Source organism: Lepus europaeus, chromosome 15, assembly GCF_033115175.1.
Source record: "Lepus europaeus isolate LE1 chromosome 15, mLepTim1.pri, whole genome shotgun sequence".
In the NCBI taxonomy this organism is placed as follows: Eukaryota; Metazoa; Chordata; class Mammalia; order Lagomorpha; family Leporidae; genus Lepus; species Lepus europaeus.
The window spans coordinates 10,300,470-10,319,383 of NC_084841.1; the positions used below are offsets into that span (position 1 = coordinate 10,300,470).

The 18,914-nt window shown below is 42.2% G+C and overlaps 1 protein-coding gene across 1 annotated transcript in view; it reads right to left on the reverse strand.

The window, feature by feature from the left end:
- DNAH5 (dynein axonemal heavy chain 5) overlaps positions 1-18,914 on the reverse strand; it is a 265,270-nt gene that overhangs the window by 81,166 nt on the left and 165,190 nt on the right. The window contains exons 53-58 of the mRNA XM_062212620.1: positions 16,696-16,826; positions 11,229-11,382; positions 10,168-10,435; positions 4,326-4,557; positions 2,704-2,818; positions 1,977-2,153 (exon numbers count right to left, since the gene is read on the reverse strand). Of these exons, the coding sequence (XP_062068604.1) occupies positions 1,977-2,153; positions 2,704-2,818; positions 4,326-4,557; positions 10,168-10,435; positions 11,229-11,382; positions 16,696-16,826 (1,077 nt within the window). The remainder of the gene's footprint in view (positions 1-1,976; positions 2,154-2,703; positions 2,819-4,325; positions 4,558-10,167; positions 10,436-11,228; positions 11,383-16,695; positions 16,827-18,914) is intronic.

The window sequence follows — 18,914 nt, forward strand, 5'->3', positions numbered from 1 at the left end:
GCTCCTGGCTTCGGATCAGCACAGCTCCGGCCATTGCAGCCAGTTGGAGAGTGAACCCGCGGATGGAAGACCTCTCTCTTTCTCTGCTTCTCTTTCTCTCTGTGTGTAACTCTTTCAAGTAAATAAATAAATCTTACAAAAAGAGATGGAGACAGGACCAATGAGGGAAATTATCAAAATCTCTTTCATGCATCCATCACCATATCCATTTCCGCACATTTCTACACTGATGATTATGTGGTTCTAATTGGTGGTAGAGAGTACTGAATTAAGGGGATAATGGAAAGCATTTTTATAATATCAAAAGGCATGCCAAACCTTTTAAATCTAGGGAAATCTTAGTCCTTTGAGCAAGACTTGAGATGCCATATGCTTCATTCCTCTGCCTTGAATTTAATAAGGTTTGCTAGGATGCTTTGTACTATAATCATCTTCCCAATGCTGATGAGAGACTCTCAGTGAAGCCAAAGGGCAGGGCTGAGAGTGGAGTAATTAAGGTTCCCACAAATTGGAGAAACTGAAAACCCAGGTTAGTGCAAACAGGAATACGGAAACAATAACAAAGATGTGTCACATGTAAGAGCAATGTGGGAAGTGGGAGAGATGAAAGAGACAATATCTTATGAAATCTTGTCATTTGCAGCAACACAGATGGAAGTGGAGGCCTTTGTGGTACCTGAAATAAGCCAGGCACATGTAGGACCAACACTGCGTGATCTCACTCACATGAGGAACTGAAAAACCTTGGTACCACAAAGCTGAGAGTGAAATGGCAGTCACCAGAGGCTGGGAGAATAGGCAGAGAAAGGATGGGAAAAGACTGACTAATGGGTATGAAGTTGCAGTCAGACAGGAATGAGAAATTCTGATATTCTGTTGCATAGTCAGGCAACTATAGAAGATTATGATATACTGTACACGCATTGTTTTAATTCAGAAGAAAGGATTTTGAATATTTTTACCATATAGAAATCATAAATGTTTGAAGAGACAGACATGTTTACTTTGATTTGTATATTACCAAAGTATATAAGTATCAAAACATCATGTGGTATCCCGTTAAATTCATCAGTTTTAATGTATCAGTTAAAATAACTTAAAAATAAAAGAAATCCATAGGTTGTATACTGACACAGAAAGCCTAAAAACTTAACTTGAATCAAAAACACATAGAAGTGTTTTAAGGCACATGCTAACAAAGTGGTTAAAAAACACATTATCAATAATGAGTGATGCATGCTTGATTAAGTTTAAATAACTTGAATTTGCAGCGGGCAGATGAGCAATATTCCATTTCTCCAGTCATTTCCTGGGCTAGGAATCTATAATATAAGGGAGTAGCTGAATGAGACTGAAGTAAAAACAATCTTGAGTCCAGAATAATCTTAAATTGAGTCTTCAACACTACACCAGTCCTTTAAAGGTGTGACCCAGTTCACCAAACACATTCCACTTTCTCACAACCAAGCTTCTTCATAATGACACTATTTCTGTCTATTGCCACACAGTGGTATGGATTAATTGCATCAGAAGCCTGCTCAAACTCGGTCATTGATAAGCCTCATTGGAGCAATAGCTCTCTCCTTACCTGGATAACGCACAGATACAGAGACTGTTGTATGTTACAGATAACCTACTCCAGTGTCCTCAATGAGTGAGTGACAAAGGCTATTTTGGAAAGTATGTGAGACTTTCCCAGTGTCACACAGCTTACTGATGACACCGCTGAAGTGAAAACTCAGGATCTTGGCCACCATTCAATGACAAAGTAAGGGGAGGAGATGTTCAGTAGCTTGTGCCAAATCTATGAAGAGCTAATAAGATCTCCAAGCAGAAAACATTACCTGAAATAATTCCAGTGGGCAAAGCTTTGCTGTCTACCTGAAGAGCGTTTCCTTGCTATTGTTAGTATTTGTTTGCCTCCGTCTTCCTCCTGGGCCCTAAAGTGGCGTCTACGCGAGGTCACACAGATTTACCTGCAACGCTGCTTCTGCTTCTTCTAAAGCCGGCTTTGCAGCTTTCAGTTTTTCCTCAGCAATGGCTTTGTCTTTAGAGATGCTGTCCACAATGGCCTGGGCTTTGTCCTTCACCTTCTGAACCTCAGCCTTGACCTTTTCAGCAGCCTGTGCTTTCATTGTCACTTCTTTTAAGACCTAATTCAACACAAAACAAAAAGAGCTTCATCAAAAATTACCAAACAGGGGCAGGTGTTTGCCCAGCAATGGAAACACTCATATCCCATACCACAACGTCCAGGCTTCATCCCCACCTCCAGCTCCTGACTCCAGCTTCCTACCAATGCAGACCCTGGAGGCAGCCGTGATGACTCAAGCACTTGGATCCCTGCCACCCAACTGGGAAACCAGGATTCAGTTCCTGGTTCCCAACTTCAGTCTGGTCCAGCCCTAGCTGTTGTAAGCATTCAGGGAATGAACCAGTTCATAAATCATTCTCTCTTTCCCTCTATCTAATAAATTATTTGATTAGCTAATGGAGGAAACAACAGCCAAATGTATATTTTGTTTATTAATTTTGTCTAATTACTCAATTGTTCATATATAATATTGAGATTTTATTCTAATGGAAATAAATAACCTATATTTCCATAGTTATGGTATAGTAAATATGCATGAATTGTTCCATGACTCCCAATGAAAAGTGGAACTCAAGTAGAATAGGGCATGTATATAAATGTCCACCCACCATGTCAGCTTTATCATTGGCCACTTGCAGCTCCTTCTCCTTTAGTTCCAGTTCTTTGCTCAGGGCTGCAACAGACTCTGAAGCTTCTTTTAATTTTTCTAATCCAGTGTTCATCCTGGAAAATCCAAGCAAGCAATGCTAAAATTTGTGGTATTTTGGCTCCATTTCCAAGTACAAGTCCACCAATAGAGTAGCAAGAGTCACATTTGAAGAATGAGTGTATGCAAACAGGAAACAAAAAGAATTTTAAGTTCAGGCTTAACTGAAGACTAACACATGCTTTTTTTTTTTTTTTTTTTTTTTTGACAGGCAGAGTGGATAATGAGAGAGAGAGAGACAGAGAGAAAGGTCTTCCTTTTTGCCGTTGGTTCACCCTCCAATGGCCGCTACGGCCAGCTCATCGTGCTGATCCAAAGCCAGGAGCCAGGTGCTTCTCCTGGTCTCCAATGCGGGTGCAGGGCCCAAGGACTTGGGCCATCCTCCACTGCCTTCCCGGGCCATAGCAAAGAGCTGTCCTGGAAGAGGGGCACCAGGGATAGAATCCGGCGCCCCAACCCGGACTAGAACCCATTGTGCCGGCGCCGCAAGGCAGAGGATTAGCCTGTTAAGCCACGGCACCGGCCATAACACATGCATTTTCTTTACAGGCCACGAGGGAAGAGTGAATGCCCCAAAATGTGCTCCTGACATGAGGAACAACAGTGGGTTTAGTATCTAGACCTACAAAATAGTGAAATTTCACTGAATGACAATAGACTTCAAGTGCTTGGAGCTTTTTCCTAGGAGAAGGAAAATAAATAACTGTTTTTACAATAAAAATTAAAAGTCCAATGACATTAAAAGAAGAAAGATTTGAATTCAAGAAAAGAAACAAATTTAAAGCCATCATAAAAGTTCCAGAAAGGAACTAGCTGCCTCTCTGAACCTGAAATAACGTGATCTTACAGATGGGAGCCCTCAGAGTCATTTTGTTTAAACATTCACTCAGGGATCCCTAACACACAACCCTGACTGGTTCTGGCCATGTACAAGTAGAAGGTCTGCGTGTTCAGAAAAGCACACAGGACAGCAGTGGAATTTCAAAGGAACTGCAGTGGAACAGGGTATTCATTGTGCAGCCAACACGTGCAGGGGCCAGCAGGCTCTTCTAGTCACTCAGAAGGAGTGGGATAAGAAGAGGGAGGACGGTATGTCTGTATTCTCAACCTCCTTACAGGCCTATCACTTCTACAAGTTTGCCATCAATATCACAGGAAAGCATAGGCCACAGAGAGCTTAATCATAGTTATCCTATTGGGCAACAATTAAACCCTAGGAACCATGAATAACTTCCTGGAAAGGCTAAAGAGGAGTGTTTCCCATCTCAGTGTTGTTGATAGTTTGGCCTGCGTAGTTAACAACAGCTAGGAAGGAGGGGAGTTGTCCTGCTCCCTGTAGGATGTCCTGTAGCATCTGTGGCCTCTCTCCACTGGACACTGTTAGCATCCTTCCCTGGCAACCCCACCACCCCAGCTGTGACAAAAGTGTGCCTAATCATTGCAAGTTGTCCACACCACAAGGAGCAATCAGCTCTAACTGACAGCCACTACTAATGTAACTTTGGAGCTGGACATCACCCTTACCTGTTGGCCAGTGTCTGCACTTCCATGTGCTTTTCTCCATATATGAATTTATAACCCTGAATAAAGGAGAGGTATGACTTGGGAGTCACATGGGTAGAGCGTCGGAATCTCTGGAAGTAATCGACACACTTCTCAGCCACCCCATCCTGGAAGGAGCCCATGCACTGAACCACCTCCTTCTTGGTCTCCAAACTGCAGTCAATATGGTAGTAGGAGAGGAAGTGTTCAGACACTAGAAAGAGGAACCATGATAGTGTGTGAATGATGGATGTGAATCACGATTTCAAAGTTAACCAACTATTTTTAAAAGTCAGACATTTCTTACGACTGCACATGGATTTTCATAACCTCAGCTAGGTAGATCTATTTCAATAGTTTTGGCCCCAGGCCTGTGACATCAATAATTTTATTTTCCTTCTCAGGTATAAATATATAAAAGGCTTGAAGCCTATCATTATTCTTTGTTCTCTAGTGCTTGTGCAAAGAAGTCTCTACCAGCTGCAGGTTCTGGTCAGCAGCCAACCTGCTTTATGGTTTGCATAAGGATAAAGGTGTTACAAATAACTCAGAAATCAGTGCCCACCTGGTACTCATTCTTAACAGTCCCATTAATTTTTTTTAAACTCAGAACCTGTCAGACCTTTAATTCCCCTGGTTCTCACTGCATTTGGCACAAGAAAGTGTCATTGCTCAATGATTTTATGCCTGGACCATCTTTCTCTTAAGTGCAGCAGCTCCCTATTTGTGGTTGGTTCTAATTTACAGCATCCTTTAGAAATGTTTGGGTAAAAGTGTCCTGTTGGAGACCTTGATCTTTTCCACAGTACCAAACAGCAGACCAATTGTAAGAGAACATTTATTGCCACAAGAACAAGCCATAATGTAAGAATGTATATGCTGAGTGCCTTCTATATATCCCCCACAGTGAGGAGTGTCATGGAGTGGAAAATAAATATGAAGTTTGGTCTCAATCCTGAAGAATTTACAAGGGCTACACATAAGGCAGTCAAAATTAGCAAAACAATATATATCTTAGAAGAAATGGGCAATGTACATAAGAGTTGTAAATAGAAAACGTCCATTAAAAATAGAAGGAGAAGAAAAAGAATCAAGGTGACAGAAAAGATGACGACTCTTGGGACTGCTGTTGTGGCACAATGGCTTAAGCCACTGCTTGTAACACCAGCACACCACATCCAAGTGCTGGTTTGAGTCCCAGCTAGCCCACTTCTGATGCAGCTTCCTGCTAAAGTGCCTAGAAAAGCAGCAGATAATCACCCAGACACTTGGGTTCCTGCCACATGGGAGACCAAATGCGGCTCTGGGCTCCTGGCTTCCACTGCAGTCATATGGGGAGTGAATGAGCAGACTTTAACCTGAAACTTCAGACAAAGAAGGAGAGGAGGAACTTTCTTGATGCAGTGGACATGTGTGCAAAGATAAGGATTAGAGCCTGTTCCCAGGACAAAGAGAAGGTCTATATTGGGCTAGTGAAAGACTACAAGTGAGTTAGGACCACACTGCAGAAGGATGATGAATTTTAACACAGTATAATTCATTCATTCAACATCTGTAAGTGTCAGGCACCAGTAGTTGCTGAAGTAGTGAGAAAAAAACAGATATGTAGTCATTCACTCCATGTTTTTTTTTTCTAAAAAGACAAATAAACATTAATCGAATAAATTACACAACTAGACACACAAATTACAAACTGGTTAGCCTCAAGAAGGAAAGGCATAATGCGACTGGCTTCAAGGGAACACAGCAGGAAACAGAGGAAGATTTCCCGCCAGGGGAAGCCAGCTGAGCCACAATTATCCAGACAAAGGAAGAAGGATGCAGCAAGGAATAGGGGAGAGACTGCATGGAATGAAAAATGACAAGTTCAAGGATCCAGGAAAACAAAGCCAGAAGAAAACTGAGTGCAGGTGAGTGGCCAGATCTTCCCAGCCGTGTTAAAGACTGTGATCTTTTTCTTGGGAGCAACAGAAGGATATGTAATGGCTTAGACAGAAAACAATGTGATTGCATTTACGTTTTCATCATTATTCTGTCTGCCATGTAAGATAGATAGGAGACAGGTGAAAGAGGAGGAGAGATCATTAGAAAGCTATTTGGGTTTTCCAGGTGAATGACAATGATAGTCTGGTGTAGGATGTCAGTGAAAGGGAAAGAGTTGGAAAGATGCCACCAATATTTAGAAGACAAGGTTGACGCAACTTGGAATTGGATTTCACTTGAGACTTGAAGGAAGGAGAAGCATCATTAAAACAAAGAGGTTTCTGATCACCTATATTAATGGACGATGGTGGTGTATTTTTCTGAGAGAGAGAAGTAGTTCAGTTCCAGATATTTAGGGTTTAAGGGGCCTGTGAAACATTGAGGAGAATGGTTCAAGCAGGCAGATGAGGGCACAGAATTCAAGCCAAGGGCCAGACCAGATTGGAGATAAAAAGTAGGGGGACATAATATATAAGGGGCAATAGCTAAGCTTTTCTGGGGAGAAAATCTGGAGTAAAGAAATGAGCCCACCTTGTTCTGCAGTGTACCTGACTCAGAAAGCAACACGCAGCTCAATAAATCCAAGCGTGCTTCAAAATACTCAAGGAAAATAAAAGTAACACAGAAGTTCAAATTGGCACAAAGAAAAAAATCTTGAAATCCATGCATATGAAAAGACTTCAAAAAGCTCATGGAAAATGAACATTCTGAAAAACTATGCATGGATTTCAATGTTTTTGCACCAAAATAAACTTATGTTTTAGTTTTACTTTTCTATGAACTTTTTTGAAGTATCATAATGTTTTCAATGAACAAAGAAATAGATATTTTTTAAATTTATTTGACAGATAGAGTTAGACAGTGAGAGAGAGACAGGTCTTCCTTCCGTTGGTTCACTCCCCAAATGGCCACCACGGCCGGAGTTACCCCAATCCAAAGCCAGGAGCCAGGTGCCTCCTCCCGGTCTCCCATGCAGGTGCAGGGGCCCAAGCACTTGGGCCATCCTCCACTGCCCTCATGGGGCTACAGCAGAGAGCTGGACTGGAAGAGCAGCAGCCAGGACTAGAACCCAGCGCCCATATGGGATGCCGGTGCTGCAGGCGGAGGATTAACCAAGTGAGCCACGGTGCCGGCCCCCAAATAAACAGATTAACACATGAAGATCAGCACACTTCCTAGGAACTATGGACACAAAATGAAAGTCCTCCCACCCACCCTTTGTACAATCCTGGCTTGGGATTTGTGATGAGATATAAAAGAATGTGAGAAATTAACAAAGGAAGGGTTGTAAAAGCAGGGCTGATTGAATAGGCACTTAGCAGGAAAGGTTCTATATTTGAATCTTGTCTCCTACTTCATGGCATAGTACAGTATTTGCCACCAGAAATTAGTTTTATTGTTAATATCTCACATGATATTTTATAAAGTACTTACCTACTGATTATTACATTTTGTAGTATACTTTAATATAGCTCTGAAATGTTGTTTTCCTGTTCTTGGTGTAAATACACTACTTCAAGGAATTTTAAAATCTTGTCCCAAGTGGGTATTTGGCTCAGCAGTTAAGATGCCACTTTGGATGCCCACAACCCATATCAGAGTGCCTGTATTTGAGTCCCAGCCCCACTTCTGATTCCAGCTTCCTACTAATACACACCCTGGGAGGCGTTAGGAGATGGCTCAAGTACTTGGATACCTGCCACCCATGTGGGAGTCCCAGATAGAGTTCCTGGTAGCCAGGCTCAGCCTCAGCTATTTTAAGTCTCTCTCTCTCTCTCTCTCTCTCTCTTTCTTTCTCTCCTTCTCTCTCTCCGTCTTTCCCTCTCTCAATCTCTCCCAACTCTTTTTTTCTCTGTCCTCTGCCTTTCAAATAAATAAACATAAGACAAAATTTTATCAAAAAAATCTTGTCCCTAGGTATATTTACATTTGATGGGACTTAGACTTTTAAATCACTGGTCTTTTCTCAAACCTCGTAATACAAAAGAGAAAACTGTACTGTACATTTACACTTTAAACAGTTATAATATTCTATGTTTAAAAAGTTACCTAATGCTACCTAATGGAAAAAAACATTATCACCAATAGTATTATGCTGAAAAATCAAGTGTTTTAAAAAAGAAAAATTAGAGAGCAAAAGAGAGAAAGCATGGTTTCTGGCCTCAGTTCTGATTCTTAAATTTTTTTAAACTAAGTTATTTACAATACAGATTGACAAAGAGAGAGGGAGAGACAGAAAGAGATATCTTTTATTTGCTAGTTCATTCCCCAAATTCCAGTAACAGCCAGGGCTGGGCCAGGCTGAAGCCAGGAGCCTGGAACTTCATTCAGGCCTCCCACATGGGTGGCAGGTGCCCAAGTACTTCAGCAGTCCTCTGCTGTATTCCCAGGCACATTAACAATGAGCTGGATCAGAAGGAGAGTAGCAGGAACTCCAATGGGATCCCAGTGTCATGAGCAGAGGCTTGGCCCTCTGAGCTACAGTGCTGGACCCTGCACTGAATTCTACTGGCTTCTTCCACTTTTAACTAGTTCCTCAGCTTCACTCTCTCCAGTGTTTCCATCTCCAAAGGGCAAGAGATGGGTTAATCAGTGGTTCTCAAACCAGGTACCACCAAGCTACAGAGGCAGGTTTGGGGTATGACAGGGTAGCTACAGAGGCAGGGTAGGGAGGTTAAGGGGAAGATTCCAAAACAATCTCTCCTCTTCTCCATATTGCACTGTACTCTTTTCTAGTGTTACCTGTAAGGAATTAGTGGGAAATAAGACTCTCTGTATGAAGCATAATAATTGGACAAGTTTGAAAACCACAGCCCTGAATCAGGCTTCTCCTATTATCCAGAAACAGCTGGTCAAGGATGAGATCTAAGTACCTGCATCTTCTAAAACATCAGATAATATCTCACCAGAGTCTCAGAAAATTGTAACTAAATGTATGATCTTTAACACTCCATGCACTACTTCTGTGTTCCAATTTCATTCATAGAGTAAGAGAAATGTTAATGTTCCACTGGATGGGAAAAGTAGAAGCAGCAAAGATTCTAGTCCAAGAAGACAGTGGATAACTAATATCCTTTGTCAAAAGCATAAACCAAATGCTGGATAATATTTTCCTCTTTGATTTACAGCACTGCAATATCCAGGATAGTCCACAGATATTTTAACTATTCTGAGGTTGACAAACCCACTCAAAAAGGACACAATTATGTGGGCATTCATTTTACCTAGTGATTAACACACTGGTTGGGATGCTCAATGTGTTCAGGTCCCAGCTCTGTTCTCAATTCCAGTTCTAACCTAGCGTGTACCCTGGGAGGCAGTAGGTGATGGATCAAGTAGCTGGGTCCCTATCATCCATTTGGGAGACCTGGATTGGGTTACTGACTCCTAGCTTTGGCTTGGCTCACTCCCAACCATTGTGGGAAACTGGGAAATGAATTAGTAGATATGAATGTGTTTCTCTCTCTCTCTCTCTCTCAAATACATAAATTTGTTTAAAAAAAATAGGAAACACAATCTAAAAGACTAAAACTTCATTGGCTTCTTGTGGCATCCCGAAACTTGCCTGGGAATTCAACTTAAGCAAAGACTTAGAGCACCACTAAAAACTAAAATCATTAAAAATTAACCCAAGGGGATCAAAATTGAAGACTTCATTCTCTCACACACACACACACTCTGGGAACACTGAGCTATCAAATGAGAAACAGCACCATCTTGTGGCCAAAATGCTCCTATGTTGGACAAAGATGCCTCAACCAATAAGTAGATAGCCAACAGCCCAGAAGTGAAATAAACACAGTGAGCCGGAAACCTCGACAAATATTCCCACCACACTAACCAGCAACTAAGGCGTCCTTAGGCCATCGGCTGAACCAGTCAATGGTGCATCCTGAAATAAGGGCAGGGAACTTCAGAGCTCGATTTCGGAATTTCTCCCCGACTGGTGAAAAGCAGAGAACGATATGCAGGTTCTGCCGGACCCGACTCATGAAGTAGTCATACAGGTTCTCGTTGGTAGGAGGACGCCTGGGGAATTCCTTTTTCATGACTGATGTCAGGTCGTTATTAATTTCATCAATTTCATCACGGGCAAATAGGTTGGAGACCTTTAAAAGAAGTACAGGTCTTCAAATGCAGTACAGTCATGTGAAAACAAATCAAAATATACAGCTCAAGAGGTATATTGACTTTCATCCATTTGTGTTCTTAAGGTCACCTTTAGAAAATTCATGGAAAGTTTTTAAGACAAAATATGCCACATTTTAATATGCACCCTGATTCTATTATTACATAAAGTGATAACCCTTGGAGGAGATACATGGACACATCAAAAATCTAACCAGCTTGCCTTCTCACATCCTCCTGTTCTCTCATTTGTCACTTGGAGTACTCAGTGAGATTTTAAATGCTAAGCTCCACACTTTTAATTGGGAGTTTTATTCTTCAAGAAACCAACAGGGGCTGGTGTTTTGACTTAACCGGTTAAGCCACCACCTGTGATGTCAGCATCCCATATGGGCACCAGTTTGAGTCTTGGCTGCTCCACTTCTGATCCAGTTCCCTGTGAATAGCCTGGGAAAAGCAGTGGAGGATGGCCCAAGATGGGCCCCTGTTCTACATGGGAGACCCAGATGAAGCTCCTGGCTCCTGGCTTCAGATCAACCCAGCCCCAGCTATTGCAGTATGAACCAGCAGATGTAAGATTCTGTCTTTGCACCTTTGCCTTTCCAATAAACAAAATAAATCTTTCTAAAAAATAAATAAATAAAAGCCAACAGAAAGGTGTGTGCTTCCCCCTGATCACCTAAGGCCCAAAAGCACACATTCAGAACTCATGGAGAGCTCTAAGTTGGAGCAATAGGAAGAGAAAAAACACATGAAGAATAATTGAACTCCTACCTCTCCTGATGATAAGACATTGTTCATATATTCCAAAAACGACTCATCTTTAATCTCATTGTCTGTGAAAATAAACGTGATTCCTTTGCCTTGTTGACCAGCTGTTCGATACGAAATCTTCAGGTCTTCCATCAGATTTGAAGTGTTGTAGGACCTAAAGGAATACTGTCACTGTGTCATTAACTAAAACATTTGTGTGTGAAGGAAACAACCTTGTAATAATGTTTCTTGCCATTAGCTTTTCCCAAAATGCTGATTTTGTTCCACGATACAGGTATGTAATATATTTGAAAATTACTAGTTAAATGACTTTCGAACCTCCATACTTCATAAAGCATTGTAATTAATGTTTTTACACAAAAAAATAAGAGTAAAAATTCAACCTAAAACAAGAATACAATTTCTACCATAAACAAATGTCATCTGAATGTGTATAATTTTGAAAATATTTGCTGGCAATTGTACTATTTGTAGGAAACAACAATTAGAATATTCACTAAACACTCATCGTAATTGATATTTTAGAAGATATCTCATAAATTAAACAAAACCAGCTCATTTTGATCTTTCATTGTATGGGAAGTGAGAGACGTCCTATTAAAAACTGTGCTTTTTTCATCCCTCACCACCAACACTATCACTGCACCTTGGACAATAGGTAACAAAATACAGTCAGGGGCCGGCGCTGGGGCATAGCAGGTAAAGCTGCCACTGCCTGCGGTGCTGACATCCCATATGGGCACCAGTTCGAGTCCCGGCTGCTCCACTTCTTTTTTTATTTTTTATTTTTTAATTTTTTGCCAGGCAGAGTTAGACAGTGTGAGAGAGACAGAAAGAGAGAAAGGTCTTCCTTCCGTTGGTTCACTCCCCTAATGGCCGCTTCAGCCAGCACTGTGCCAATCCGAAGCCAGGAGCCAGGAACTTCCTCCCGGTCTCCCTTGCGGGTGCAGGGACCCAAGCACTTGGGCCATCCTCCTCTGCCCTCCCAGGCCACAGCAGAGAGCTGGACTGGAAGAAGAGCAACTGGGACTAGAACCCTAGGTGCTGGCACCACAGGCAGAGAATTAGCCAAGTGAGCCACGGCGCCGGCCACCTCTGACCCAATTCTCTGCTAGGGCCTGGGAAGGCAGTGGAAGATGGTCCAGGTCCTTGGGTTCCTGCACTCATGTGGGAGACCTGGAAGAGGCTCCTGGCTCCTGGCTCCAGATCGGCCCAGCTCCAGCCGTTGCAGTCATTTTGGGAGTGAACCAGCAGATGGAAGACCTCTCTCTTTCGCTCTCACTCTCTCTCTCTCTCTCCCTCTTTCTCTCTCTTTAAATTTTTTTTTTTAATTTATTTGACAGATAGAGTTAGACAGTGAGAGAGAGAGACAGAAAGGAAGGTCTTCCTTCCATTGGTTCACTCCCCAAATGGCCACCACAGATGGCGCTGCGCCCATCCGAAACCAGGAGCCAGGGACTAGGATCCGGCACCCATATGGGATGCCGGCGCCGCAGGCGGAGGATTAGCTAGTGAGCCAGGGCGCCAGCCTCTCTCTCTCTCTCTCTCTCTCTCTCTCTCTCTTTTTCTCTCTCTTCCTCTGCTTCTGCATCTCTGTAACTCTGACTTTCAAATAAATAAATAAATCTTTTTAAAAAACACAGTTAGAGGCCAGCGCCATGGCTCAACAGGCTAATCCTCTGCCTTGCGGCGCCGGCACACCAGGTTCTAGTCCCAGTTGGGGCGCTGGATTCTGTCCCGGTTGCCCCTCTTCCAGGCCAGCTCTCTGCTATGGCCTGGGAAGGCAGTGGAGGATGGCCCAAGTGCTTGGTCCCTGCACCCGCATTGGAGACCAGGAGAAGCACCTGGCTCCTGGCTTTGGATCAGCGCGATGCGCTGGCCGCAGCGCACCGGCCGCAGTGGCCATTGGAGGGTGAACCAACAGCAAAGGAAGACCTTTCTCTCTGTCTCTCTCACTATCCACTCTGCCTGTCAAAAAAAAAAAAAAAAAAAAAAAAAAAAAAAAAAAAAAACAGGAGGAAGAAGTAAGGAATAAGTGCACTGTCCAATGACTATAGTTTACAACAACCTATTACATATTTTATTAAGAACTAGAAGAGAGGAGTGTAAAGGCTCCAAACACTAAGAATTGATAAATTTCAAGGAAATGGAAATTCTGATTGATCTGCTTTGGTCATTACACACTGTATACAATTATCATATTATAGCCCATAAATATATACAATTATGTCAATTAAAGAGAAAATGTTTGGAGAAAAAAGAGTTTTCTGAAGAATCAGTGCACTGTAGTAGAACAGCTGGAAATATTAAGAAATATCCCACTCTTGGCCAGCGCAGTGGCTCACTAGGCTAATCCTCCACTTGCAGCGCCGGCACCCCGGGTTCTAGGCCCTGTCGGGGCACCGGATTCTGTCCTGGTTGCTCCTCTTCCAGTCCAGCTCTCTGCTGTGGCCCGGGAAGGCAGTGGAAGATGGCCCAAGTCCTTGGGCCCTGCACCCACATGGGAGACCAGGAGGAAGCACCTGGCTCCTGGCTCCTGGCTCCTGGCTTCAGATTGGTGCAGGGTGCTGGACATAGCAGCCATTTGGGGGATGAACCAGTGGAAGGAAGACCTTTTTCTCTGTCTCTCTCTCTCACTGTCTATAACTCTGCCTGTCATAAGAAAAAAAGAAATATCCCACTCAAAATTCTTTCACTATCAAAAGCAATCCCCAGGGGCAGGCATTTAGCCTAGTGGTTAAGATGCTATATTCCATATCAAAGTGCCTGGATTCAATGTCTGGCTCCAGCTCCTGACTCCAGGTTTCCACCAAGGTGGTAGACTTGGATTGAGTTTTCAGCTTCAGCTTGGACCATCATTAGCAATTGTGGACATTTAGAAGTGAACTAGTAGATAGAAGATCTCTCTCTCTCTCTCCTCCCTCCCTCCCCCCTCCCTTTCTCCCTCTCTTTTTCCCCCTCTCCCTCTCAAGTACATAATTTTTTCATTTAAATTTTTAAAAATTGTGAAAGTATTCCATAGGCAGAAATCAGCTTACCATCAAGAAATATTAGACCCCAAAACAGAATATAGCCCATCCTTGCCAAAAATGTAAATAAAAATATCCTAATTCTAGAAAGCAAAATACACTAAATTATCTTTGGTATTTTGTATCACTAAATAATCACAGATTTCACTACAGTGGAGCAAATGGCCATCTGATATTTTTTAAGCTACTAAAATTTTAACTTCTATACTCTTTCCTTTTTTAACATCTATACACTAGAACCTAGAATAAGAAATCACATAACCATGAATCCATATTACTGGAGGACCTCTAGAGATGTGAAATCCAAGAGATGAAAAAAGCATTTCAAAGACAGTCTCTCTTTAAAGAAAAAAAAAAGGAAAATATCTCACTCAGCCTCTTGTGATAATGAAAACTTTCAACTCAGCCCCCTACACGTCAAGAGCCCAATGCCTCAAGTGGCATGACCTGAGACATCTAACAAATACATGTGCTTCACATATGTGAGGCTCTTGTATCCCAGCCTTGGTCACACAGCTGTGCCAAGGCTGAAGTAGAACAGTATCTTGAAGGCTATGAGAAAGCCAGGAAAACCTTACCCTTCCTGTCATCAGGGAGCAACCATTCCCACTGCAGCACGCACAGGGGCTAATTTATCACAGTGACAGTCATCGCAGGGCAGGTTTATTGAGATTTGGTGACGCAGAAGTCCTTCAGACTAGAACCCAGACACCTTGCAATCAATTCTCAGCTAAATCTGGGATGTCGAGCAATTCACAGCCTCTGAGCTGCTGCTGCAAGATGAACTACTGCTATCTGCCCAGTAACCCATAAAGTTCTTTGGAAGATCAAATTATTCATGCATGTGAAAGTGCTTTGAAAACTACAAGGCTTTATACAAATGCCAGGAACAAAAATCAGAGCCCATTCCCATTCTTTTGCAAGTTATGCTCTGGTTCTACGTACAAATTAGAACTGTACACAAAATGACTAGAATCATTTCTCTCTGTTCTAGCACTTGAATAAAACAATAACTTTTGGATTTGTCCTCTAATAAGAACACTACAGTTCAGGAAAGATGTGAAATACAACAGCTTGAATATCTGGATCTCCAAATCAATGCTTAATAAGTTCCAGCCTCTATCCTAGTAGGTGTCTAGGGGCCTCCCTCAATAAGGCTGGTCATTGCCATGTTTATTTATCAATGCCCAAAAGACAAGACTTTCCGTTCCCACACCTAGAAATTAGCCTCGAATAATTTCAGTCCAAATATCTCCAACTGGCTTCCTACTCCTTATCTTGATTATTCTTGAAATTCTATTTGACTCCCCTGCTTATCTCTTCATGTTCACTACTCACTTGCTACTTTTGTTTTCTCCCAGGACACATCTGAGGACAGCTGCTCTGGGGTTCCCTGTCTTGATGAGTAGCAGCGCCATCTGTCTGCTCTCCAAAGCCAAAACTCAGGATGCACCTAGTCCTAAAGCTCCAGGTTCCTGTCTCTTGAATCTCCGTTCTTCATTTCTCCATTCTCAGTGCTGTCATTCCGGATCCCATCAAATCTAGCCTAGACCCTTGAAACAGTCTTATTACGGTTCCAATTCAGTCACTCCCATACATCTTCTGTGCATGCACATCAGACAGGTTCTTCATGTGACCCATCCATGGTCCCCTATAGGTCTAGGATGAAATCCCAGTGCCTTGCCATATTTTCAAAAGCCTCCATTTCACTTTCCCTCCTACTTGCCAACTCCGTATCTGGCCTTATTGAATTTCTTCACATGTGCTGATCCTTCTGCCTGGAACATTCTTGATTCTTCCTCTTCTCAGAAATAAACCTTTTTTGTATTTAGGTTTCACATCACTTCCTCCAGGAAGCCTTTTCTGACCATCCCCTAGACTAATCTCAGAACCTCCCTCATGTATGAACAGGATCCTGTCTGCATTTATTTCCCTATCATACACAGCACCCACAAATCTTTTTGAATGTCTGTCACTCTTGATGACGCAGTCTAGATTTACCTTGCTCCCCAGTGAATGCCCAACATATTGTCATCATTCAATAAATATTTTGAATATGTCTGAATGAGTACATCAACATAAGTGTTTCCTCAATTTTTCCATTGTGTTATCCTTCTTGAAATCAGAACTAACATTTAAGAGGGATAAATTTCTTCTGAAATGTACCAAAACAAGTACATGTGATACATTATATATAACATAAACACAAGGAGACAACTCTTTACTAAAATGAGAGGCTGAAATATTTCAAAAACAAATCATTAGTGTGAAATTTTCATGGTATATGACAGAGGTTGAAAGGGGAAGATGATCAGTCAACATTCAAGAAGAAAGAGCATTATGATTCTTCCTGTATACAAAAAAAAATTCTTAACTTCAGATGGTCTCTGAGAACCTATTATCAAAACCCATTTTAGATTATAGTAAAAGCCTTTTACCTTGTCAGAGTGATCTGGAAGGAAGTATAGCCAGCAATGAACGAAGCCAATCTGGTCAGGCTCTGCTTTCCCGATCCGCCCACCCCAACCAGGAGGGCATTGCCCCGAGGAGTACGAATGACTCGGGAGATCTATAATATGGAATAGAAAAACATATATCTTTCAACATGAAAGTCTACTGTTTTGTCCTAGTTACTCAATTCAAGAATAAGGCCAAATAGTCATTTTGTAAAACGTGTGTATCTCAAGAACACACTGGAAAGGGGAATTGATGGAAGGAACACAGTCATTTCTGAAACAGTGTCTGGGATGTACTGACAGGGTGAGGACAGTGGACAATACTTTTGGGAATTGGTTAGTCACTGGTGCACTCTAGGCTATGACTTGCTCTGGGTCTTTAAAGGTGATAAATAAAGAAGACTGGGGTTTCCTTTTAATTTGCCCAACATAATGCAGTATTGTGGGATACAGCACGGAAATTGCAGGATAATCTCCACCCTTGGAATACAGAGAATGCAATTAATTGAAATATCTCCCATATTTGGAATGTCAGCAAGGGACTAAATAAAAGGAAAGAGAAATTCCCAAATATGGCATAGATGACAGAATTGGGTTTTCCTTTTAAAAATGCAGAAAGTGAGCATACAGACCCTCCTATTATTTGGGAAAGACAGCGCTACCCAAGGACCCCACCATGAGGTGAGGTGATTACAGCCAGGTGAGAAAGTCAGTGTTATTTAGTAGCTTCAGACCCAGTCCAATCCCCCTTGTCATGGAAGTTCATGTTGACTTGGCTTTATTAATGCCAAATGAACCTCTTCTAGTAGCTCCCAGCCTATGCTGGAGAAGGTTCAACATAGAATCCTCCACGTCTCTCTTCTTGCCTTGAATGATAACTACTTCCCTTTCATTCCTAACTGAACTTCAGGTTTGGGCGTTGCTGCGATGTGCATCTTTCTCAGACACCTGCCAGGGAGCAGGGCCAGGGCAGAGAAGGAAACGGTTGGTTCTCTGGGGCTGGGGAAGCTACCCAGCATGTCTGGGGCTCTACATGCTGCCAAGGATTTGTTCAACATCCTCTTCTAGCTGAGGATGCTCTATTCCTTTTGGAAATCTACCTAGGTTTTGGATTATTTACCCCAATTTAATGTTTACCCTGGGAAAAGGAGACCATTTTTCCGGTCTCTTGTGGACCTGAGAACCTGTGGAATAGGTGGGTGCTTAGCCCTGTTTTCTCAGCCTCTAGCTTACCCCTTCTGTGTGATTCTCTCAGACGTCACTGTGGGGGGTGAGGAAGGGGTGGCACACCTTCACCTGGCACAACTTTAAATGGCACAGACAAGGCAGGCAAGAAGTTCCAGAAGCCACATTGGGACCTTCTGTGTCTTTCACCAACAAAAATTTATTTTATGCAGGTGAATATATTAGAGGTTTATATAAGTGTATTTGTTAGGAATTAATAAATGTTCATTCCAAAATATTTAACCAGAATTGGGCTGAAGTATTAAACTAAAACTTTCAATTTCGAGGATCTGGCACAAAGCAAATCCTCAAAACATACTTGACTAAATAACAGATACATGAGCAAATAGATGGCTTTAAAGTATACTCGAAAAGTCATAATCAAATAGAAAACAGGGATTATGGGAGAAAGCGGCATCAGGTGATACCCTCAGATGGGGCTTCGTTGTTGTGGTACATATGTTGTGAGACAGAGATACTCATTTTTAAATTCTATTAGCATACGTTTTAAAATTGATAATGTACATGCTTTCAAAATGTCCTGCAGATGCTCACAGCCTAGTGCATGCATAGTGGAGAATGCTGGGACACAGAGAGCAAAGATGGCAAAAGGAGGGAGGAGTACCAGGGAAGCTTCACTGCCAGGGGAGGCAAGTCTTTGGTATGGAGCTGGAAATTGATCTGGGCATTAGAGTTTATTATACAAAAAGGTGGCATGGTGGGGAGGATTTGGCCAAATTTTAAGATGCATGAATGGGACACACAACATCTCAGTAGGACTAAGATGTCCCCATAAATGTGGGAACTTCAATTTGAGGCATGGAGATAGTGGGAATGAGGCAGCAAGGGTTGTTTGTTTAGGGACATATGGGGAAATTCCAGATAATTTATCCAGAGTCTCATGCTTGACCATCTCCACAGTAGCTCATGCTGTGAAGCCTGAGGTAGCTAAGACAAGGTGCCCGTCCTCACAGAGC